Below are 25,938 nucleotides of genomic sequence, written 5' to 3' on the forward strand. Positions count from 1 at the left end.
CAAATCGTACGTGTACTCCCTCTGTCTCATATTATAATTCCTATTTTCCTATTTGGTAGACCTAAAATATTGTTTCTGTTTTTAGTTTAAGATAGTATATAAAGATCATTATATACTTATTTTTTAGCTTTAGACTTTAGATAGCTGATCAGTCCCTTTTTCATCTTTCAAAGTAGGAGAGCATAATTTTATTAACTAAATAATACAAGGCCTTATTCTCTTCGCATAAATTAAGACTAAACCAAACTGATACAACTGAAATACAAAAGTTTACCTGAAGAATGAAGCAGAAGAGTTCCTAAAAGCACGAGCTTGAAAAACATGATTGAAGCTCTTTCCATGAGTTTACTTTGTTGACTAAATTACTAGACAGCGGAAACCTTTATTTTATTATAGTGCCGATTGGATTGGTGTCTGTTATTCTAAAAATCATTCATATTTATAACACTCAAACAAACCATTGGATCACTTGAATTGACATGGGATAATAATAAACAAAGTATAATTTAAATTAAAAGTTAGATCAAGTCGTTCCTTAAAGTCTTTAATTATAAGTTAGATCAAGTCGTGCAGTCGTTAGATCAAGTTGTGCAGTCGTGGCACGTTCCTTCATCAAGCCTGCATAATTGATAATTTCACTTGAAATACAATAAAAACATCAAATACACAAATAAAAAGTATTAGAGCACATATTAGATAGATAGATGTCACCCTCTCTAACTATATCTTTTTTTTCATTTACAAAAATTACTTTTTTTTTTTTTTTTTAATTTTGAAAGTAAATTCAATTCATTAATAAAAAGTCACTAGCATGGTACCCGTGCGATGCACGGCTTACAAATTTAATACTTATATTCATTTAACAAAATTTTAAGATAAAACGATTTAATGAGTAATAATGAATTTACTTACATAGGTGTCTTAATCATACATTTTACACCACTCAAAATAATGATATACCACTTTATAATGGGGGATTTTTCTATGTAGCTAGAGTTACTCAATCAGAGGTTACTAGAGTTACTCCTAACCGAGTAACCCTTGACCGATTAACCCCAGACCGAACCCCACAAGTATCCCCTGACCTTCGAGTAAACCCTGATCGAGTAAACCCTCAAGTAACCTCTGACCGAGTAACCTCTCAAGTAAGCCCTGACCGAGTAACCCCTCAAGTAACCTCTTATTGAGTAAGCCCTGACCAAAACCCTCAAATAACCCTTGACCGGATATACTCTCGATTAACCCCTAACTGAGTAACCCCTCAAGTATGTAACCCCTAAGTGAGTAACCGCTGATCGAACCCATCAAATAACCCCTGACTATACCCCTCAAGTAACCCCTGACCACGTAACCCGAGTAACCCCTAACCGAATCACTAGTAGAAAAAAGCAAAAACGCACCCCTTAATTGCCACCGGTTCAGTCCAAACCGGTGGCAAAAATAGGCTAAAAAATGGGTGGGCAAATGAACCAGGAATAATGGCACCGGTTCAGTTCAAACTGGTGGCAAAAACATATATGTGAACCGGTGGGTTTGTTATTTAAAAAAAAAAACTGCTTTTTTATTCTCCCCCAACCCTAACTCTCCTCTCTTTCTCTCTCCTCTCCTCCTCTTTCTCTCTCCTGCTCTCCCCTACTCTCCCTGTCTCCTGTTCTCCCTTCTCTTTCTCATCTTGATCTCCTTCTCCCTCGTCTCCTTCTCCTTCTCCTTCATTCAAAGGCCATCACGAAGACCACCACGAACACATGCAACACCGAATTTTCCACCACCACCAAGACCACCACGAACACATGCATGAGCAAGGTTAGGGTTTAATTTTTGGGTTTAATCCAAAATTATTCGAGGTTAAGGTATAATTTCTTGATTTTTCTGGGTTTAATTTCTTGATTTTTCTGGGTTTAATTAATTGATTTTTCTGGGTTTAATTAATTGATTTTGGTATTTTTTGAGTTTTTTTAAATCGATTTTAATTCGATTTTTTTTTCTTTTAATCGATTTTTATTCGATTTTTTTTATTTTAATCGATTTGAATTCGATTTTAATTATGGGTTTTTTTTTCTGAGCTCTTGAATTCGATTTCAATTTCTAGTTTTTTTTTCGAGTTCTTGAATTCGATTTGAATTTCTGGTTTGTTTTTTTTTCTGGGTTTTTAACTAATTTTTGGGTTTTAGTTTTTATTTTTGTGGGTTTATTTGTGGGTTTTTCTGGATTTTTTTTTTCTTTTTCTTTTATTTTTGAGTTTTTAACTAATTTTTGGGTTTTTAACTAATTTTTGGGTTTATTTGTGGGTTTAATCGATTTTATTTTTTTTTCTGGGTTTTTAACTAATTTTTGGGTTTTTAACTAATTCGATTTGGTATTTTTTGTTTTTTATCCCCATTCACTAGGAACGGTTATGTTCAAGTATTTCTAATTAACACCTAATCTAGGTTGAAGTAAAGGTGAAAAGGTAACACTAATCAACTACCTAAACCAAGAACCAAACAAACATAAGAAACACTAGGGAATGGGGATCAACATGCATTCATAAAAATAAAGATAATTAGGGAATCAAGCAATCCAAGCAATGCAAAGACAAGTAGTAGGAGCAATTAGGAGCATCCAATTAATCATCCTCTTACTCTCTAACCTAGATTTCTCTAGTGCTAAGCAGTAAGAAGAAACATAATTAATTACTCAACCAATTATGATCAAATTGATATCAAGTGGTCATGTCAATCAATCCAATCATGCAATCAATGTTAGCATCATGGTTACACTAGTAGAAAAAATAAAAAAGGCACCCCCTAATGGCCATCGGTTCAGTCCAAACCGGTGGTAAAAATGGCCTTAAAAATTGGTGGGAAGCTGAACCAGGATGTATGGTACTGGTTCACTTCAAACCGGTGGCAAAAACATAAAGCCCACCGGTTTGAACGAACCGGTGCCATTAAATATTAAAAAAAAACCGGCCCATTTAACCCCCCAACCCTAATATATTCTCTATTATTTCTCTCAGTTGTTTCTCTCTCCTCTCCTCCTCTTTCTCTCTCCTCTCCTCCTCTTTCTCGATCTCCTTCTCGATCCCCTTCTCCTCCTTCTATTTCTCTTTCTCGATCTCCTTCTCCCTCATCTCCTTCTCCCTAGTGTCCTCCTCCTTTCTTTCATTCGAAGACCACCAACATGCAACATCGTCCTCCTCCTTCTCGATTTCAATTTTGATTGTTTTTTTTTTATTTTGATTTTTCTTTTCGATTTCTGGTTTTTTTTAATTCGATTTTAATAGATTTTTTTTTTCGATTTTGTTTTTTTTCGATTTCTGGGTATTTTTTTTCGATTTCAATTTTAATTTTTCTGGGCTTTATGTTAATTGATTTTTTTGGTTAATTGATTTTTCTGGGCTTTATGTTAATTGATTTTTCTGGGTTTCTTCGAAATTTTTTTTGGTTTTATCCACCAAGAACACATGCATGAGCAAGATAGGGTTTAATCGATTTTTGTTTTTATTTTAATCAATTTTTTTTAATCGATTTTAATTCGATTTTTTTTATTTTAATCAATTTTTTTTATTTTAATTAATTTTAATTCATTTTTTTTGGGTTTTTAACTTATTTTCGATTTTCTGGTTTGTTTTAATCGATGTTTTAACTTATTTTAATTCGATTTTTTTTATTTTCTGGGATTTTTAACTTATTTTAATCGTTTTTTTTTTTATTTTAATCGATTTTTTGTTATTTTAACTTATCAAGAATATTGATTTAGATGTTGTATGGGGTTTTTTTGATTGTGATGTTGTAATTTTTTTTTTGATTTATATCGTAGTTTTTTTTTATTATTATTATTATTTATATGTTGTAATAGATCAATTTTATAGATCTATATTGTAATTTTTTTTTATTATATACTGTAAATTTTCGATTATATTGAATGATATTCGATTTATATTTTGTTGTTCATATTTATTTTAGTCAATTTAATTTTTAAGTAAAAAAAGACAAAAAAAAAAAATAAAAAAAAAAAAAAAATTGATTTTTTGGGTTTTTTTGGCACCAGTTAACCGGTGCCAAAAACTTTGAACTAATTTTTTGTGGGCTTTTATGGCACCGGTTAACCGGTGCCAATTCCGACTTTTGCCACCGGTTCAAACCGGTGGCCTTTTCATCCACTAATTGGCACCCCCCACATTGGCACCAGTTCAAAACCGGAGGCATTGAGGGGTTTTGAACCGGTGCCAATTTAATTTTTTCACCTAGTGTTAGCTACTCCAATCAAACTTAACAACATGCAAACCTCTATGAATCAATTTAATTAAAACACAAGAACTACTCAAATTCCCAAATCAATCTCAATCCATCAATCATACAAGTTTACCCAATCCCTAGCAAGCAACTACTCACTATAATCCATCATCAAAACAACAAGAAAGTAAAATCATCAAACATCAACAAATATTGGAGAACAACTACACTAATCAAAGATCAAACATCAAATCCGAATCAAACAATTAAATTAAACAAAGCAATAAAGAGGAGAGAGAGTGAGAAATGCTCATTGATTGATTATGGAGATCTTCAATACAATTGCCACCTTGAATTTTCAATCTCTCAAACCACCATTGAAATCCCTCACTTTAATTTCTCTCTCTAAAACTACTCCTAAACTAGAGAGAGAAACGCGAGGTGCTCGCGGCCACACCGGTGGTGGCAATCTACTAGTTTTGGTGCACGCGAGCCCGCGCCCCCGGCAGGCAGACCCGCCCCCGCGGCTGCTGGCCCGAGCCCGCGGTACTTGGACTGCTGCAGTGCGCTGGCTGCTCGGGGATGCGGCCATGGTGCGCGTGCTTGGCTCCGAGCTTGCTTGCTTGGCTTCCCGAACTTGGCTCCGTTGACTTCCTTGGATGCGCTTGAGCTTCCTCCTCGATAATTGAATCTCGGGAAACTCGATACACCTACAAAACAAGTCAAAGAAACGGAGAAGCGAGAGAAATAGCTGAGAAATGAATAAAATAATAAGAAAACCATTAAAAGCACGCATTTCGCTAAACATACACACAAGCATGTAAATCAAGCATTATTACCTAAAAACACGACACAAAAGACTAAAAACGAGCATAAAACTACGAAGAAAACCTACCCTAAGAGTGCCATAAATGGCACTCATTAAATTCCCCCAAGTTAAAATTTTGCTCGTCCTCGAGCAAAACAAAATCAAACCCAAGGGAAAATTGATGAAATTATTCAAATCAAGAAAAGAAGAGGGGATATGAGAATATACAATAACTCACTTTCGTAGGAAACACGATCAATTATAGCAACTGAAGACAAGCCATTTAAGCCCCTAGATCGCCCTAGAGAATGAGTGATTCTCTCGTAAAGGTTTCCTAAGAGATTATCCCATAACTCTCATAAACAATACAAACAAGGAAAATCATGAAAAGGAAATGTAAAGAAAAAACAAATGCTCTTGTATGGGCTTTTGCAAATGGACAAGCACACATGGATGCAATTCTTTCTAAGAAAATAAGGGAGTGTACGTTTCAAGATATCCAAGGTTGATTGAAACATAGAATATGCTAAGCGTAGAGAATTGGTAGACACAATTCACCTTCGTCCCAAACAATCTTACCGCGTTCTTCCTACTAGTTTCAAATCCACCTCTAGTGAGTGTAGACACCCATTTGTGTCTCCCCAAAACCAAACCCAGTGATGAATGCCTTTCACGTCGAATGGTCATCGAATGAAGTGAAAGTGTGAAAAGTCTAGTGTTGCGGTAGTTTTTATTTAAAATCCTTCTTTTTGTTTTCGAAACCTGCTCTATTTATGAAAATATCCAGTCCAATTTAGTTTGGTCCATGATAAAGGTCAAATAATAGTGTATTTGGATAGGGCTCGAAAAGATCTTTCCAACGATATATTATAAGCCCAATTCCGATGAATAATGAGGAAGTTATGGCTAAAATACTAAATTGGGCCCGATTTGGTTCTTACATGCGGCCCAATGATCTAGAGGAGGGCCTATTATTAATTATCATTCCTAAAGCAATTAGGATTGATTATAGTTTTCCATAATTATCTATAAGGTTCTCTTAAATCCTAATGGAATTAGGATTGATAATTATGTTTTAAAGAGTTTTACTTGGAATAAAATAAGTGTTTTTGTGAAAACACAATTTTAACCTTAAACACGGATTTTACGACTTAATCATATTAAGAAGTGGATTCCGCGTGGAAAACTTGTGGATTTTCTAACACAGCGCCTGGCGCTAAACCTGTCGCCTAGCGCTGGAGTGCAGCACCTGGCGTTGGTCCTGTCGCCTGGCGCTGATCCTGTCGTCTGGTGACAGGATGTGTTTTATTTCGTTTGGAACTTGATCTCTTTTCTATTGGTTTCCGGACTATTTTTTCTATAAATAGGGTCCTTGGACCTCCGTTTTCAATAATCAACAACTCCCATCAATTCTCTCTATTTTTCTCTCTCTTGAGCAATATAGCTTTCCTTCTCTCTCTCTTTCTAAACCAACCCTTTTACAATTACAATTCCGCATTCACAAGATCTAGACACACCTAGCCAAGTTCGAAGTTGCCTTCACCCCAGACGTGAAAGGTTGATAATTTCTGAGGGTTTGGTCCCAAATCCAGTCTAAACTTTTTAACTCTTTAATTCAATTACTTGATTTAATTCTTTAATTATTATTGCTCTTGAAGTTTACTAACGCGTGTATTTTGTTATTAGAAATAGGCACGAGGCTTCAAAGTAAGTAATTAACTTACTTCCTATTATTTCGATGTAGAAAGCATGCTTAGATTTGATTAATTCCTAGTATCATGTTAGGATGTCTTTATTGCTTTCTAGAACCATGTTTAGGGTTGCCTTTTATTCTTTCTAATGTCATATTAGTACCATGTTAGGTTTAACGCTTTGATATTTATTGTTTAGCGACATTCTAGGGTTTGTTATTAATCATGTTAGTATCATGTGTAGGATCTTGCTATTAATATTATGCTCTATTGAAATTATGATTATAACTGTTATGCTTGTTATAATTATCTATAATATTATGTTTCTTGATACCTTATTGTTGTTATTTCTTGATCACGCCTTTTCTGCGGGTTTAAAGGGAATTTGTACTTGAAATCACGCCTAATAAGATAATTAATAATTTGGTTTAGGCTAATATGATTTTAATTCAAGTGATCGCCAATAATAGTTTTATTAGTGCATTAATGATCAAACAACATAGATTAAACAGGTTTAGGATTAATATAATGATTGCATGTTAGTCAAAAAGCGCACATGAATACGAGCAGTATAAAGTAGAGGCCTATTTTATAGGGCGGGCTCTTTCTCTTTTAGATTGAATTCGTACCCTCATCCCCGAACATCTAGTCATGGTTCCAGTCTTATTGGAGTTGACGATCTCATGGATCGTTAAGGGGTGTAACCTTCACCTTGTGAACAGTTTACAAGTTCTTAAAACTTGTTGGCGACTCTTTTGCTCTCGTTTCCTTCCCTTTGGAAGCCACCATGCTTAAGTGTATGATTACAGTGGGGTTCAAGTTTGGGATAATGCTTGAAATATTCCCTATAGTTTTTGGCGACTCCGCTGGGGAGGATTTCTATTTTAATTCCTAAAATTTATTTTGGCAATGATTTAGAATGAGCGGATGAGACTCGAAAAGTTCTAAGTATTTCATGTGCGTAATTTTGATTAACATTATTGACATATGCATAAAAAAGGAAGATGCTAGACCCGTTAGACAAAGGAAAAGGGTGCTTAACCCTTCCATGCAAGAGGTTATGCGGAAGGAAGTGGCTAAGCTTTTTGATGCGGGAATTATCAACCCAATTGCTCATAGTGATTGGGTATCTCCCGTACAAGTTGTGCCGAAAAAGGGTGGCATGGCGGTAGTGAAAAATGATCATGATCAACTAGTTCCTACTAGGCTTGTTACCGGTTGGCGCATGTGTATTGACTATCGCCAACTCAACACAAGTACATGCAAAGATCATTTTCCATTACCGTTCATTGATCAAATGTTGGAAAGGCTTACAAAACATTCATTCTATTGTTTCTTTGACAGTTACTCGGGATTTTTCCAAATCCTGATTGACCCCAAGGATTAAGAGAAGACGACTTTCACATGTCCCTATGGTACCTATGCGTATCGTAAGATGCCTTTCGGGCTTTGTAATACCCCTGCAACGTTCCAACGTTGCATGATGTCAATCTTTAGTGATATGATTGAGGATGAGATAGAAGTTTTCATGGATGACTTCTCCGTTGGAGGAGCCACCTGTGAAGATTGTCTATCCAATTTATCTCGTTGCTTTGAAAGATGTGAGAGGGCTAACCTCGTGTTGAATCGGGAGAAGTGCCATTTTATGGTAGGAAGTGGGATTATTCTTGGGCACAAAATCTCCCATGCCGGCATCAAGGTATATAGAGCCAAGGTAGAGGTCATTGAGAAACTTCCTCCCCCCACCAATGTGAGGGAAGTGAGATCCTTTCTTGGCCATGCCGGGTTCTATCGGCATTTCATAAAAGATTTTTCGTTGATTGCCAAACCTCTCACATCCCTCTTGCAACAAGATAAGTAATTTGTATTTGATGATGCTTACCAAGAGTCTTTTCGTAGGTTGAAAGAAGCACTTTGCACCGCCCCTATTGTCTAAGGACCGGATTGGTCTCTCCCATTTGAACTCATGTCCAATGCAAGCAACGAGGCTATTGGATCGGTTCTTGGGCAACGAAAGGATGGGAAAATTCATGTCATACACTATTTGTCTAAAACTCTCAATGATGCTCAATGGAATTACACAACTACCGAGAAGGAGTTCTTAGTGGTTAGAACCTACCTCATTGGTTCTAAGACAATTGTGTATACCGACCACTCGGCTCTCAAATATTTGATAAGCAAGAAGAAAGCTAAACCAAGATTGTTGAGATGGGTTTTAGTTCTTCAAGATTTTGACTATGAAATGAGAAACAAGAAGGGGGGCGAAAATGTGGTGGCGGATCACCTTTCAAGGTTAGGTGGTGCAAGGTTTCAAGATGATGGTTTGCCAATAGAGGATGCCCTAAGAAATGATATGCTATATGCCCATGAGGTGAAAATGGAGTCGTGGTATGCGGATATAGTGAATTATTTGGCTTGTAGTGCCATACCTCCGGATTTCACTTCACAACAACGTCGAAGACTCAAGCATGAGGCCAAGAGATATATTTGGGATGATCCTATTTTGTTGAAGAGAGGGGTCGATGGTTTGTAGAGGAGATGCATCCCCAACGATGAGGTTCAAAATGGTCTCCATATGTGTCACTCTTCTTCTTGTGGTGGGCATATGAGTGCCCAAAAGACCGCCACCAAGGTTTTGCAATCTATGCTCTTTTGGCCTTCTCTATTCAAGGATGCTTGGCAATTTGTCAAAACTTGTGATAGATGTCAACGGATGGGGAATATTTCTAGGAAGGATGAAATGCCGTAAAACCCCATCCTTGAGCTTGAAATTTTTGATGTGTGGGCTATAGATTTCATGGGCCCTTTCATTTCTTTGCATGGAAACAAGTATATTTTAGTTGTCGTTAACTATGTGTCTAAGTGGGCGGAGGCCGTGGCTTCCCCTACAAACGATTCTAAGGTGGTTGTTAATCTTTTCAAAAAGGTGATTTTTCCGAGATTTGGTGTCCCAAAGGCCATAATTAGTGATGGGGGGTTACATTTAAAGAATCACACCTTTGCTAGACTTCTTGATAGATATGGTGTATCTCATAAGCGAGGGCTCGCTTACCACCCTCAAACGAGTGGTCAAGCGGAGATCACCAATAGGGAGCTCAAAGTGATTTTGGAAAAGACGGTAACGAGAACAAGGAAAGATTGGTCATCAAATCTCATTGACTCCTTATGGGCGTATAGGACCGCTTTCAAGACTCCAATAGGGACTACTCCCTACAAGCTTGTCTATGGGAAGAATTGCCACTTGCTCGTAGAGATGGAGCATCGAACTCATTGGGCTATCAAGCAAATCAACTTTGACCTCCATAGTGCGGGTGAGCAAAGACTTCTTGAGCTACATGAATTATAAGAGTTGAGGATGAATGCCTATGATAGTGCAAGCATGTACAAGGCAAGGACCAAAGCTTGGCACGATGCTCAAATTGTCAAAAAGGATTTTGTTGAAGGCCAAAAGGTCCTCCTCTACAACTCTCGTTTGAAGCTTTTCCCGGGTAAGCTTAGATCGCGATGGAGTGGTCCATTCATCATCATAAGAGTGTTTCCCTATGGCTCTTTCGAGATCTCTAATGATGAGTACCCCCGGTTCAAAATTAATGGTCATCGTCTCAAGCCTTACTATGAAGGGCATTCCATTGATAAGCCAATCACATGTTCACTTCTTGATGTGCATCATCAATTTGATCCTCCTTGATTAGTTCAAGGAGCGTCGAGCTAACGACGTAAACCAAAAGCGCTTTCGGGAGGCAACCCGTGTTTCTAACCCTTTTTGTTCTTGTAATCTATTTCCTTCTTCTTATTTTTCTTTGGGAAGTCTTACCTTTGTTCTTTTGATTGATAGGTATTTGGATTGTTTGGTTGTGACTTTTTGATTTCAAAGATGAGAGATGAAGATTAGAATTCAAGGTCTCTTGAAGTCCCTTGCGCGGGCGCGCATCCCTGTGAGAACCCGCGCACAGGTAAAGCTCAAGAAAACAAATCGAGGCAGAAGGTTTTGTGCGCCCTCTACGCGACCTGTGTGTAGGCGCGCAAGGATGAGGAGCGCGGGCGCGCAGCTCTGTGAGGACCCGCGCACGGAAGATGGATAATTTCATAATCAAAACAGAAGGTTTTGCACGACCTATGTGTGACCTGTGCGCGGGCGCGCAGATCGCGTGCGCAGGCGCGCATCGCAAGGTTTATCGGGGATTAATCTTTTTTTTTTCCCCAATGTTCCTTCATTTCTCCATCCCCATTTTCGAACTCTCTTCTCTCTCCTCACAAACTGAAACCCTAACTCATCAAATTCACTCATAACTCACAAATTACCTTAATTTTCCATCAAATCCATCACATTTCTTCATTTTTCTCACAAAATTCATCACTTTCTCTCTCCAAAATACCCAATTTTCCACCATTTTCGTGGTTGAGCAAGGTTGGTCGACGGTGGTGGTCGTGGGTGTTCTTGGTGGTGTTCTAGCTTCTTCTTGGTGGTATAACTCTAAACTTTGTTACTTTGTTGCTTAATTTCATTAGATTATGCAAAGTTTTTGAGTTATTAAGCATGATTTAGCTTAAGTGAATTTTGTGTGATTTTGGGTATCATTGTTAATGATTGTTGGATTTTGGTGTGATATTATGTGATTTTGGAGTATTGTTGTTGGAATTAATTGTGTTGATGTTATTCCCATAGAAGTTGCTTGGGTAATTTGATATTGTTGTTGCCATGCTTTAATCTTTAAGATAGAATTATATGATTTTGTGCATTGTTGTTAGTACTAGGTGTTCTTTGGGATATTATTGTGTGGTTGGTTGTTGCTATTAACCTCTTTGCAGATTGTTAATCGGAAGCTCAATTTGTTGTTGTTGTGGTTCAACTTTGGTTGGTTTGGAGTGTTGAGTTCCTTCTTTGGTTTTGGTCATTGGTGTGTTCCTTGGGATATTTGTGTTGTTGTGGTCAAAATGAGCAAGAGGAAGAGTAGAAAGGAACCCCGGTTGGTGATTGAGGAACCTCAAACCCATTCTCAAAATCAAACACAACCACCCATCTCTTTTCCTCCCATTAAATTCATCAACAAACAACATTCGCCCATCCACCAAGACCACATGAACCGCAAACCAAATCCCACAAGGCATTATCATCAATGCAACATGAGAGCTTTGGGGATAGATGACGATCTTAGGTACCTCCTTGAAAACCTCGGAATGAGTGAGTTTATCAAACATCACTACCGAACTTACAAAGAGCTTACCTACGAATTCCTCGCTTCATTTGAAAAAGAACCTCTTGGGAACAACGAATTCCAAATCTCCTTCCAACTTTTCAACACCCACCATATCATGAACCTTCGTAAGCTCAATGAATCGTTGGACTTTGATCCTGACGCAAATCTTCTTGCCCCATCCTCAGAGCTCTTCTCCGAGTATGATGCGTTCCGTTGGTGGCAAACAATTGCTGATATTGACGAGTTCAGTACTCGGTATTCGGTAGCGAGCCAAATCATCCACCTTGCTCTCCGTATTCTTCACCGCATCTTGGGGTATGCGGTGTTTAGCAAGCAAGACTTGAGCAAGCTCTCGCATGAAGAGCTCTTTACTCTTTGGGTCGCCACTAAGGAGGGGTTGAGAGGGCGGCTCAACATGGGCTTTTGGTTTGTTTTATGTTGCGAAGCGATCAAGTCCGGCAACAAAACAGGTGAGATCGCTCTTGGTGGGATGATCACAAGAATTGCTAAAAATCTTGGGTATGAGCGCTTCTTTCCCGCTTGTACTCAAGTTGGGAGTGATAAGGACCTCTTCGTTGACATCAAGCACATGAGAAAGGCGGCATTCATTCAACCAACCTCCGATGTCAACAACTTCCATGATTGGTGTGTCGGGCGCGAGCACCATTGGATTGCCTAACCCTAGCCGCACATCTTTGGGGCGGAATGTGTGGAAGGTTCCACAAGATAATGGTGTGTTGCCCAATGCCTTGGGCGGCGCGCGAAACTTGATAGTGGAAGGGGAACAACAATAACAACAACAACAACAACAATATCAGCAACATCAACATCAACAAGGCATGAGTAGCCTTGAGCAACAAATGATGGGCATGCAACTTGGCATGCAAAGCTTGCTTGAGAACCAACAAGGTATGTTTTTGCAAACTTAAGCTCTTTATGGTGCGACCGTGGAGAGAGGTGAGGTCACCCTCCCGGTCAATTATCCTTATTGGCCACCTCAACAAGGCCCGATCCCTCAATAGGAGGGATCATAACCTACTTGGCCCTATTGGCAAGGGCCTTCCTCCCAAGGCACCCCTTGGGTAGACTACCCGACAGAGATCGGGTACGATTATCGTGCCCTGGGAGGGAGTGATTTCGGGGTGACCCCAACTACCCACAAGTTGATCCTTCGCACCCCGCCCTTCTTCAGCTTTCCCCTCCCTTTGACCCGTTGCCTCAATGCCAACAAGACCTCTTTTGAGGTCACTATGGTTGGCCCTCGGGTTATACCGGTGGTTGGGACCCTCATGGCGTTCCACCGGACGGGTTTTCTTATGATTCGGTAGGGGGTGGGAATGATGATGATGATGGTGGTGCCAGCCCTAGTGGCCACTAGCTTGCCCCTCTTGTTTATTTTTTCCCCCTTTACCCCCATTCCCTTTGTTTTTTGTGTCACACCGAGGACGGTGCTTTGTTTTAGTGTGGGGGGGGGGGGGGGGATTTACGTGACAAAGGGATGTTTCGTGTGGTGTGGGGGGAAAGCTTGGTACCATACAAGTGTGGGGGGATTTCATTTTAGGTGGTAGAGTTTGCATGATTTGGTTGGTTCTAGCATGTATTGATGTTGGTTGTTGTTTCTCTTGATTTTGATGATGATTTTTATTATTTTGATGAGATTTTGATAATGAGCTATCAATGTTGATTTGACAAGTTTTAAGTGTTTGTGTAAAGGAAGATGCTCCCAAGAAAAGAATCTAAATTCCCGATAATCCAAACTCCCTTGATTCAAACTTTGTAGATAGCATTTTGTTTCTTCTTTTCCTTTTTGTTTATAACTTTAGTATTTTCCTCTGTCTACTAACTTCTTATTTAGTTGTAGTTTCTTTTGTCTTGGCTCGCTTTTCATATAGCTTGAACAGGCCCGGCTTATAACCGGTTTTTCCTCACACATGTAACAGGGCCCCCAAAAATCAGGGACCCATAATTTAAAAAAAAAAAATCGCTGACATATATATTAAAAAAAAAAATATCTACTTTACCCTTTCATCATCTTCCCCGTAAAACCTCCATTTCCAAACCAATACCCAAAAAATCTTCCTATCCAAAATTCAATCTTTGACTTTTGCCTTTTGATTTCCCAAACAAAATTAAATTCACTCAATAATTATCTCTCCTAAACGGCTAATTTGCCTAATTATCTCCCATTCACTTAATTTTTTTCTCTATTTTTTAGGCAAAATTGAAGAGCAATTTATACTCTTATAAGAATAATGACGATTCAATTGATATTAATGGCCAAATTTTTATTTATTTATACCAATTTCAAGATCAAGCAATACCCACAAAATATTACAATCTTCAGTTTTCTTTCAATTTTAAATCAATTCAAAAGGAGGAAAAAACGTAATTGGAAGCACTCAAAGTCTGGCGAATTGTTCTTGTTCGGTGGATCTGGAGTAGTGGAGTGCTTGATTAAAGATCAGGTTGTATCTATCTATATATATATATATATTTTGTTATTTTAATTTATGCATAAATTTTTTTATTTCTGAAATATAAATTGTTGTTTTTTTAATTATGGCTCCTAAATTTAGAAAATATGATTCTGGTTGTGAAAAACGTAAAAAAAAAAAACAACAAAAAAAAAAAAAAAAAAAGAATGGAAGAATTGACTCAATCTCAAAGGGGAGCTCTTGATAAGTTTATTATAAAAGAACCCCAAGTTTCAGTTGAAAATAATTTAAATAGTAATGATGATATGAATGATTCAATTTTGAATGATGGTACTTTGAATGATAATACTGTTGGTATTGATGATGATGGTGTGCCTTTAAATAAGAATAATGCTACTACTAAGAATGATAATGTTGAAAATGACAATATTTTTGAAAATGATCCGGTTGATCCAACTGGAAACATTGATGATATTAATGTTGATTTTAATAATATTGGTGTCAATGATAATGTAAGGCAAACTGGTCAATCTGAAAAAAATTTCACGCTTGATATATTTGATCCGAGAAATTGGGATGCTCTTGATTCTAATATGATTGATGTTTTGGTAGCCAAAGGTCCAAAAAGAGATTTATCCATTGATAAAGGCCCTAAAGGTAGATTTAATAAACGTTTTTCAGCAACTTTATATAATAGAGTGTTATCAAATGGAGAAAAGTGTGATAGAGACTGGCTTGTTTATTCAAAAGATCTTGATAAAGTTTTCTGTTTTTGTTGTAAAATGTTCAAAAAAGGACCTGGAAAAGGCCAATTAACTAATGAAGGATTTGGGGATTGGCCACGTGCAAGTATAAGATTAAGAGAGCATGAGACTATTATGGAACATTTTAAGAACATGGCTATTTGGTATGAATTGCGATTAAGGTTGCAAAAGAATGAGACTATTGATAAAGTTGCTCAAAAACAAATTGAAAAAGAAAAAGATCATTGGAAAAAGGTGTTGTTTAGAATTGTTGCTGTTGTGAAATTTCTTGCTAAACATAATTTGGTATTTCGTGGTACTATAGTAATGGTAATTTCTTAGGCTTGATTGAAATGCTAGCAGAGTTTGATCCATTTATTCAAGAGCATGTTCAACGTATTACTAATGATGATATCCATGTTCGTTACAAAATGAGTTAATACTTTTGCTTAGTTCTGCTATAAGATCTGAAATCATTAAAAAAAAAAATAAAACAAGCAAAGTATTTTTCAGTGATACTTGATTGTACTCTTGACGTGAGTCATAAAGAGCAAATGTCTTTAATTATAAGATATGTTGATGTTTCTTCAAAACCTGTTATTATTGAGGAGTCTTTTTTGGGTTTTTTAAATGTGAATGATACAAGTGGTCAAGGACTTTTTGATGTTTTACAAAAGGAGTTGAATGATCTTGGTCTTGACATAGATAATGTGTGAGGTCAAGGTTATGATAATGGAGCAAATATGAAAGGAAAACATCAAGGTGTACAAAAGAGACTTCTAGATATAAATCCTAGAGCATTTTATACTCCTTGTCGTTGTCATAGCCTTAACTTATTGATATGTGATATGGCTAATACTTGTAGTAAAGCTAGGGATTTTTTTGGAGTCATACAATGAATTTACACGATATTTGCACATTCTACTAAAAGGTGGACAATCTTAAAAGATAATGTTAAAGGATTGACTCCTAAATCATTATCATCCACTCGGTGGGAAAGTCGTGTTGAAAGTGTTAAAGCAATAAGATTTCAAATGGTTGATATACGAGAAGCTTTGTTACAAGTAGGAGATATAACAGAGCTTGACTCTAAAACTAGAAGTGAAGCTAAATCTTTAGAGCTTGGTGATTTTGAGTTTTTAGTGGCAATAATTATTTGGTATGAAATTTTAGCTGATGTTAATTTGGTTAGTAAGAATTTACAATCAAATGATATGCTAATTGATGTTGCTATTGAAAAGATAAAGAAGTTGACTTCTTTTTTTGAGCAATATAGAGAGACAGGTTTTAATAATGCTATGGACAGTGCTAGGGAGATTGCTTTAGAGCTTAATATTGATCCTGTTTTTCCACAAAGACGTGAAATTCGAAGAAAACGTTTTTTTGATGAGGATACTAATAATGATTCATCTATTTCACAAACACCTGTAGAGTCTTTTAGAGTTGATTATTTTTTGTACATTGTTGATCAAGCCATTGTGTCTCTTAAGAAGAGATTTGAGCAATTTCAAGAATATGAAAACATTTTTGGCTTCCTATTTATTGCTTACAATCTGCAGTCACTTGATGATGCTAGTTTAAAGTTTTGTTGTTCTCAATTTGAAGGTGTACTTAAGAATAATAATGAACAATGTGATGTTGATGGTAATAAATTGTTTACTGAGTTAAGGTTACTTAAGGAATTCTTGCCTCAAGGAAACATGGGACCATTAGATATTTTAAAGTTTTTGAAAGATCATGATTTTTTTCCCAATGCAATCATTGCTTATAGAATTTTGTTGACTATTCCGGTGACTGTTGTATCTGCAGAAAGAAGTTTTTCAAAATTGAAGTTGTTGAAGTCATATATGTGATCGACGATGACACATGAAAGACTCAATGGGTTGGCGTTGATGACAATTGAGAATGAAGTTTTGGAGAAAATTGACTATGAAGATATAATTGAGGATTTTGCTTCAAAGAATGTTAGAAGGATGACACTATTTAAATAAAAATGTTTTTGTTATTTGTTCTTTTATTGAATTATTAGTAAACTTAGTAATATGAATATTTTGGGTTTATAATATTTAGTACTGTACTAAAAAAAAGTCTTTTATAATAATAATATTTTTAACCTTTTATAAATAGTTTTAAGGGCCCAATTTTTATAATTAGAACAGGGCCACCACATTGCCGGAGGCGGCCCTGAGCTTGAAGAATGGAGACAAAGGAAGCTAAGGAGCAACACGAGCTCCCTCGGTGAGATTGTATAATTTTCTTGTCTTCCTATTCAAGCGGCGTTTGGTGAGACCTTTTCTCTCTTTTATTTTCTTTTCTGTGCATAGTTAGTTAGAATAGGATGGAGTTGATTATTCAAGGTTGTATGCATTTGATTCTACGGAATCTGGTGATCGTTGGTATGATGCCGAACGATCTTTGTTTGTCGATTGGGAATTAAATGTTTACTTGCCTCCTATCACTTTTATTCTCCTTCCTTATTATTAAAAAAAAAATTGAAAAAATGAAAAAAGATTTGCCCTTTTGTTCAAGACAAACCACGAAAACATTAGTTGTTTCATCTTCATCTTGAGCGTAATAAAAGTTAACTTGTGTGTTTGAATGTCTTTCTTCCTAAGTGTTAAAAGTTCGCACGCTTTGGGATTGCCATTGGTTGAATCTAGGATAGGTCCATGCTAAGGTAGTTGTTTAGAACTCGTAAGGCCCATCGAACCTAATTTCACTTGTTTGTGGTAAGAAGGTGTTGCTCTCATTATGGGATTTGAAGCCTTAGAGGTCGTTTTTGCAACCCGATGTGAGTTTCATTGTTCAAGCCTCCAACATATCCTTGTATGAGCGGCGTAGGATCCTTACCAAGGCATGTTTAGATCTAGAAAACGGGGTCTATCTCCCAAGATCGCGGCCGAACTAACTTAGGGATGACAAAGAACATTCTTCATTCGGTGACTATTTTTATTTTCTAGGCTTAGTTTTTATTTTATTATGTCTTGTATTTTTGTTTGCATTTGCCCTTTTGCTTCCCATGTTGAGCCTTTCCCCTCCTTGATTTTACCACATTACAAGCCCATGGCCTTTTGTTTTACTTTCACCCTTAGTATCGTGAAACTCAAGTCGAGGAAGTTTATGGAAGTTTTGATTTGAAATGTGGAAGGTGATGGTTCTAAATGGAAGGTGAAATAGTGATGATGTAAATATTTGTTCAAACAAAAGCAAGTGCATATCCTAGAAAAAGCCGTCCATAGTTATAAAAGGCAAGGACATTGGAATAAAGAAAAAAAAAAAGGGAGAGAGAGAAAATTTGCAAAATGAAAAAAGAGAGAATAAAGAGTTGTTGAATGAGGAAAGTGAAAGTTCAAAATGTTTGGCATTGTACTTCAAGTTTGTGGCAATATAATTTGAAATTGGTAGTTGTTTGATTTTAGAAAGGAGGCTTGATCACCCTTTGTTTCACGATTAGGCTAAGCACCAATTTCCAAATTTTACGACACCTTTACCCCCCTAGCCAACGCTACAACCCTCTCAATGTTCTTTTGACCTAAGTGGTTGAGTCTATAGTTGGTGGAGGGAGTTATATTTCAAGTATAGAGAAGAAGCATGACTTGGTAAGATGTTGGGTTCCCCTACTTTATATTGTCTTATCTTTGTTCCGGCTCCTTTGTGGAGTCATGAGATGCTACCTCTAAGGGTGGATTTGAATCTAGATGAGGGAACGTGGTAAGAATGTATGGAATGCGGGGGGAGTGGAGCATGTTAGAGTTCTCTATGCTTAGCATGAGTTATCCTTCAATCAACCATTGGCATCCCCTTGCGTGCTTACTTTCACTATTTAGGAAGCTTGGCATCCACTTATGCTTGTTGACCTTAAAAGCTTGATTTGATTATGATTTGCATGAGCTTTTTATTTCATCTTCTTGTGTTCTTATTTTGTTGGTTTGTCTTGGATGCTTTTTGTTAGCTTTGTCTTCTTTTAGCTCTCTTTGCTTGAGGACAAGCAAGAGGCAAGTGTGAGGGAAGTTGATGAGTGGCATTTATGCCACGATTAAGAGCTCATTCTAATGGGTTTTCCCCATACTTGTAGCTTGTTTGTACCCCTTTTTCTTACCTTTAGTTTTCCTTTCTTTTGACCGTCGTCTTTCCTAGTTTTACCCCTTTTGTGTATTTTCTAATTTGGTTTTGTTGTTTGTGTTCTGTAGGAACCATGATGTTGAAAGAAGGAAGCCTTGGGCCAAGGAGATAGTGCTGCGCGCCAGCTTGAGAGAGCGCGCATGGTCCATGCGCGGGCGCGCAGCTCTGTGAGAAGGCGGTCAAAAACGGGGAATTCAAGGGGCTGAGCAGAACGGTTTTACGCGACCACCACGCGGCCACTGCGCTGGCGCGTGTCAAGTACTGTGCGGGCGCGCAGCCCTGTCAGAACCCGCGCAGCCAAAGCTCGAGAAGTAAAGCCAAACCAGAGAGTTTTGCGCGCCTGTTGTGCGACTACTGTGCGGGCGCGCAACACTAGTGCGCTGGCGCGCAACATTTGTGTGCGGGCGCGCATCTGAGGGTTTCACTTTTCCGTACCCACGAATTTGCAGGCGCACGGCATTCTGAGAAGGCGCGCATGATACCTGCGCAGGCGCGCAGTATCGACTGTGCGGGCGCGCACCGCTTGGTTTTAGTTTTTACTCCGCGTTTTTGCTTCTTTTTATTCCTTTTTAGGAGGACCTATATATATGGTCCATACTCTCTTTTGGGAGGTAATTAGATTAACTTAGTTTTAATTTTCTGATTTTTAGCTTAATCTAGAGAGAGAAACCTTCTTAGTTTTCATTTGGTAGATAGAGAAAGTGTGGATTTCTCCATTGATGAGTTTGGATTTTGAAGAAGGAACTCATTCAACCTTTTGTAGATCTTCAACTTCAATTAATGAGCAATTCCTTACTCTTTTAGAAACTCTTCTTCTCTTTGTATTCCCCCTGAGGAACTCAAGCACGATCCATACATTGTACGCTGGGAACCATCTTCGATAATGATCGAATCTGTTCTCAACAATCTTCATGCTTCATGGCTTGTTCATGCACATCTTAATACACATATAAGCTAGATAATCATCATTTTTTCACAATCATCAAAACCTTACAACATCCTACTTCTGAAAAAGTTTTATCTAAGTACTAAAAGCTTGTCTATTAGTTGAAGTTTGTTTATGATTAGGATTCAATTAATAAACTATTCATTGACTAGTTGTTCAAGGACACTATAACCTATTAAATGAGTCGTGCCTAGTTTATCTTTCAGATAAACAAAAATTTCTTTATCTGGGGGTATGAGCGTCTTTTCATGTACTAGTTAAGGGATATATGCGTAATTTGCTAAATGCAAGTTGCAAGCAATAATTGTACATATATTAAAGTATTAAATAAATAACCACGCTTTTTGAATATATTTACAGAAATTGCCACCAGATTAACGAATTTGTTAATCTGACAAATAAACTTGTATTTGCCCCTATTAAATGAACTGAGACTAAACAAATATCTAAGTTTAGTTGAAAGCTTCGGTTAGTGTTGGGGCTAGCAATCTAGCATATGTTTTACGAACATGAACTTGTAACATACGAAGTAGTATAATAATTTGCATGAGATATTCATCATGTACTATAATTAAAAAATATTACTCCTTCCGTTTCACTTTGTTAATCCCATATAGAATCAATCACAAAAAATAAGAGAATGAATAATATTTGGAATCTTACATTTTAGTACAAAAAATTGCTTAATTAGTTCTATCTTGTTAAATGTTCTATTTTTTTTCTTTGGAAAACATCAATTACAATGCTTGTTTAACATGAGGAATATCAATCAAATGCCATGTCATTAATCCACTAATGGGATTGATGACCAATCAAAATATTTAATTACAGCCATGTCATCAATCCACTAATGGGATTAGTAATTATAAGATCGAATTAGGAAAATAAAATAAAATAAAAAAAGAATAGATTCAATATGGGTAGATTATTTTGAAACGTCCAAAATAGTATTTGAGACTAACATTATGAAACAAAGGGAGTATTGTTTTTAGAGCTGACAAAAGTTAACACGATATGAATTGAACACGAAAAACCGGGGTAATGCTAATAATTTACCACCCATCTAATTAAACAGCCACTGGTCAATATGACACATTTAATAAAACCTGAAGAATCAATAAATGTGGGTTAACACGACATGACACATCTAATAAAACGAGAAGAATTAGTGTTAGGATTACTCAACTGCCTTATCTTTGATACGAATACAAAAACAATACACGACACATTTTCCAGCCTTATAACTAGTTTAGTCACCAAAATAACTAGGTTTTGTGTTTGTTCGCAATTTAGCATCTCAAAGTCTCACTCAAACTCAGTGTGTTTAGTTAGGTGATTGGATCGATTGTCATAAGCCATTAAGCCCCGAACACCCTTTACTCTTTATCAAAGTTATCACCGATAGGCAAGACTACCACCGCAAAATCAAATACCTGCCCATGTTGCTTTGTGCCCACAACCCCATCCTTTATCACCAATAGACGACAAGAGCGCACCGCACGACACGATATCAAAACACTCGCATTATATGTCATTCGAGACCGCATCTAGGTACCGGGTCAGCCCAAGCCCATATGCGATCTCTCCAACTTCATCTTCTTCCTTTCTCTCTCCTAAACCCCTTCACACCAATTTCCCTCTCTTCCTCAATTCTTTCAACTTCAAACTTCACTGTTCACAGAACAGTACAATTCTACTAGAAACCCAGAAATCCCAACCTCTTAACACTTACTAGAAGAAAAGGAAGCCAAAACCAAGCTTTTCTTATCAAATTCGTGATAAATGGTCTGTCAAACCTGTTTCTCATACCCAGAAATTTCCATGGCAGATTCAGCAACAACAAGATGAAGAAGATGAGGAAGAAGAAGAAGAACACCCACCTTCAATTTCATCGTCAGAATTTGTGGGAAATCATCATAAGGAGGTAGAATCAATTGCTGGGGTTGCTCAAACTCTTAAATTTGATGTTAATTTCAATAATAGAAGCAAAATTGAGGAACCCATTTCTGATTTTAGTAGAAAATTTGATAAAAAGTTGAGTAATAAAGCTAATAATCATGTTAATATCGAACTGGGTAATGTTTCGATTTCATCTTCAATTGCTGAGAAAAAGGAATTGACAAAAACTGAGTTAATTAGTGGGAATTTAGTGAATAATTTAGCTCCTGAGAAAGTAGTTGAATTCAAGGAAAATGTTGAGAAAAATGCTGCAACTGTTAGGTTGCAGAAAGATAGTAGTAGTAAAGTAAAATCATCAAGCAGAAACTATGATGATGTTAATGGTGGCGATTTTCGGAAAGTTAAGGCTGTTAGTGAGAATGATGTTAAAGAGAAAACTAGAAAAGGTTAGATAGGTTGCCATGGGTACCTGATCCTGAGAAAGCTGATGAAGATAGGCGGTCGAAGAGCAAGACCTGGTTAGCCGAGAAATCGATTCCGGAATATGAACTTAATAGATTGAGGATGAAAGTGAGGATAAAAGTTGGGGCAGCAAGTGTTACACAAGCCTTGGTGGATGCCATTCATGACAAATGGAAGATTGATGAAGTTATGAAACTCAAATTCGAAGGGCAGTCTACGGTTAATATGAAAAGGATGCATGAGGTTCTTGAGGTCAGATTGCTTTTCTGTATATTTGTTCTTGATTCCAGTATTTTCATTCATGTTTGTAGACTAAAATTTTAAATATGGCATGATTATGCATAGGATAGCTGCTTGTAGTTTTTCATTATATTTATGCTTCTAATAAATGTTTTCATAATTTCATTGTTAAGTTGTATACTCATGCTTCATATTTGAATGTGTGATGTAGTTGGTTTAGGCTTTTCGAGTGTTTGAGTATGTAAATTTAAGATATGTTTCATATTATTTGCTAGAGTAAAACAGGAGGCTTGGTGATATGGAGATCAGGTAGTTCCGTGGTGCTATGGAGATCAGGTAGTTCCGTGGTGCTATTTAGGGGATTGACCTGAAAAAACTAGACTGTGTACAAACATATAAGGAAGTGAAGAAAGTAGATTTAGATGTTTCAAATCATCCAGAAAAACGCGTTCCTGATTCTGCGAGAGTTCAAAGGAAACTGTCTGAAGAAGAGTCGATGGAGATAAGTGAGCTCAACAATCTGTTGGATGAGTTGGGTCCACGATTTGTCGACTGGTCTGGCCCTCCTCCATTGCCTGTTGATGCAGATTTGCTTCCAGCAGTAGTTCCTGGCTATAAAACTCCATTCAGACTTCTTCCTTATGGTGTACGGCCTTGTTTAAAAGATTCGCAAACAACTGAAAACTGTAGGATTGCAAGGAACACCCATCCACATTTTGCTTTGGGTATGTCAGAAATGATTACAGTGTTCACAATATAGATTATAAAATCTTACTGACTCAATTGAAAGCGATATTATTCAATTGATTGTGGTAGGGAGGAGCAGAGATCTCCAAGGTCTGGCTGCTGCTATGGTAAAGTTATGGGAGAAAAGTGCTATAGCCAAAATTGCCATTAAACATGGTATCTTAAATACTTCCAATGAGAGAATGGCTTGGGAGCTGAAGGTAAGACTTATCTTGTTTGTTTGCTTGGTGAATTGCCATTAGCTTTGGTTAACTCAAACTCTAAAAACTACAAGGTTCCTATGGTCGCGGGGACTCTTGCAGAGACTGTTGCTGCAACCTGTCGTTGGGGAAAGCAAGTAGACGATGAAGATGTGGAGAAAATGATAAAAGATTCAGCTCTTTCTAGACATGCTTCACTGGTTAATTATCATAAAAAGAAATTAGCTATCGTAAGTTTTTGTTACTTTATAAAGTATCTCACAACTCGATTTCAAAGATATAATGAGCTGTTTAGCCCTCTCAAAAATGCTCTCTGATTCACCATTTCTCGTCTTAATTGCTTGCAGGCAAATCAGAAGCTCAAGAAGGCTGAGAAGGCATTGGAAAAGGTGCAAGGATATCTAGAACCAGAAGAGCTCCCTAAAGGTTTAGAAACGAGAACTGATGAGGAGAGATTAGTATTCCGTAAAATTGGCTTAAGCATGAAGCCTTTCTTGCTTGTGGGTAAGCATGTGAACTTAATTCTTAGGATATATATGCATCCTAAAGAACTACTTACAAAAGCTGCTTCTTTTACTGGGAGGCGAGAAGTTTTTGATGGAACCATAGAGAACATACATCTGCACTGGAAATTCAGGGAGTTGGTGAAGGTAATTGTGAGGGGCAAAAATTTTGGACAAGTTAAACATCTTGCAATATCGTTGGAGGCAGAGAGTGGTGGTTTGCTTGTATCAATAGATAAAACTACTAGAGGCTATGCAATCATTCTATATCGAGGAAAGAACTATCGGCAACCTCTTCGGTTGAGGCCTAGGAATCTACTGACAAGAAGGCAAGCATTAGCTCGGTCAATCGAACTGCAGACGTGAGGTGAGCTCTGGTGATCTGTCTTTTATCATTTTGACATATTGAAAACATTCCTCTTACATTTGTTGTACTGACTCACACAGGGACTGAAGCATCATATATCGAGTTTACAGGAACAGATGGAGTTGCTGAAGTCTGAAATAGTATGTATTCTTATTTATACGTATTATATACATATATTTTATTGCATCTTTGAAATAAAGTTTTAAGGTTGACCCACTTTTTTTATATAATTTTGCAGGAAGATATGAGAAATGGAAAAGAGATTGATGATATGGCGTTTTATAAAAAATTGGACGATACTTCTATTCCTTCTGATGATGAGATGGAAGAGGTAAGACTAAGAGGGGTTTTGTATGCTTGTACAAACACTATAGGATAATTTTGGCACTTATACAGTGTCTTGATAGGGGGGATTTGGAGGGAAGGGAAAGAGAAGGAGATTGAATGATGCATTTTCACTTAGACATAATATGGGGAAGAGTAGAATATTTTCCTTTCCGTTTAATAAACTAAATCCATTTAAAAGCTCGAAAGATTTGGAAGGATATAAATGTCCAACTCTCTCTGCCCTCACTTCAATTCTCTATCCTGTCTTTCCCTTCCTTCAATGGTTGCTAAGAACACTAAACATACATATCATTAGTGTGGGAGGTAATAAGGCATTCAAGCACAATTTTGGGTTGGAAAAGACTAAGAGTTGAGTGCTGACTTTTGGAATGGATGGGATCTTGCCCAAGGGATCCTAACGTCACTGAGTTCTTGCTGATTAATTATTCAATTTTCTTAATTGTAGGATGAAGATGAAGAGGCCTACTTGCAAACATATGACTGTGGAGATGAAAATGGTGCTTTCATAGATGCCGAGTCGTCTTAAGATGATGATTTAGAAGCATAGAAGTTACCAGAGTAATTATCCAGATGTATGAAACCTACCAATGTACTCTGTATATTATATCTAAGATATATACAAAAATTAACTTAAAGCAGTTCCATTCCTTTGGTATGACAATCATCATTCATTCATTTATTAGCAACTGTGTGCGTCACAACATCGGGACGAGTTTTAAAGAAGACTTTCCATGAATAGTTGTTTAAGCTATAAACAAAAATTCAAAGCTTTATACGAAGTATAATCCTGTAACGAACTATTTTCAGTCTTAAAAGCTAAAACTATTGCTTGTGCAGTTATAATGAAACCTGTCTTTATCACAGAAATATGACATGCTGGTACCAGCTACCAAGTGAACTATGAGCTTAAAATCGCTGCGGAATAACTATGTTTTCTTAAAATGTGTTGCTGGATTATACAGCCAAAGCTCATCACCATTACAGCCTTTTTTTCTCTGGCTTCCGCATGTAG

At 37.1% G+C, this 25,938-nt stretch overlaps 2 protein-coding genes and 1 pseudogene across 3 annotated transcripts; all 3 read left to right on the plus strand.

Moving 5' to 3' along the window:
* Window positions 1-14,555: 14,555 nt before the first annotated feature.
* On the plus strand, window positions 14,556-15,434 carry LOC145575352 (uncharacterized). Its single transcript, XM_081633233.1, has one exon. It carries the CDS (start codon window positions 14,556-14,558, stop codon window positions 15,432-15,434), a length of 879 nt encoding a protein of 292 aa, XP_081489359.1.
* Window positions 15,435-15,646: 212 nt separating this feature from the next.
* LOC145575353 (uncharacterized) lies at window positions 15,647-16,945 on the plus strand. Its single transcript, XM_081633234.1, has 2 exons — window positions 15,647-15,804; window positions 16,024-16,945. The coding sequence occupies exons 1-2, from the start codon at window positions 15,647-15,649 to the stop codon at window positions 16,943-16,945; spliced, it is 1,080 nt and encodes a 359-aa protein (XP_081489360.1).
* Window positions 16,946-16,951: 6 nt separating this feature from the next.
* On the plus strand, window positions 16,952-25,473 carry LOC145575354 (CRM-domain containing factor CFM3, chloroplastic/mitochondrial-like; annotated as a pseudogene). The gene is made up of 9 exons (XR_014098264.1): window positions 16,952-17,056; window positions 21,896-22,773; window positions 23,037-23,486; window positions 23,578-23,938; window positions 24,056-24,216; window positions 24,292-24,573; window positions 24,652-24,718; window positions 24,817-24,909; window positions 25,372-25,473. The product of XR_014098264.1 is annotated as a CRM-domain containing factor CFM3, chloroplastic/mitochondrial-like (transcript).
* Window positions 25,474-25,938: the final 465 nt, after the last annotated feature.

Source organism: Chenopodium album, chromosome 13, assembly GCF_948465745.1.
Source record: "Chenopodium album chromosome 13, dcCheAlbu1.1, whole genome shotgun sequence".
In the NCBI taxonomy this organism is placed as follows: Eukaryota; Viridiplantae; Streptophyta; class Magnoliopsida; order Caryophyllales; family Amaranthaceae; genus Chenopodium; species Chenopodium album.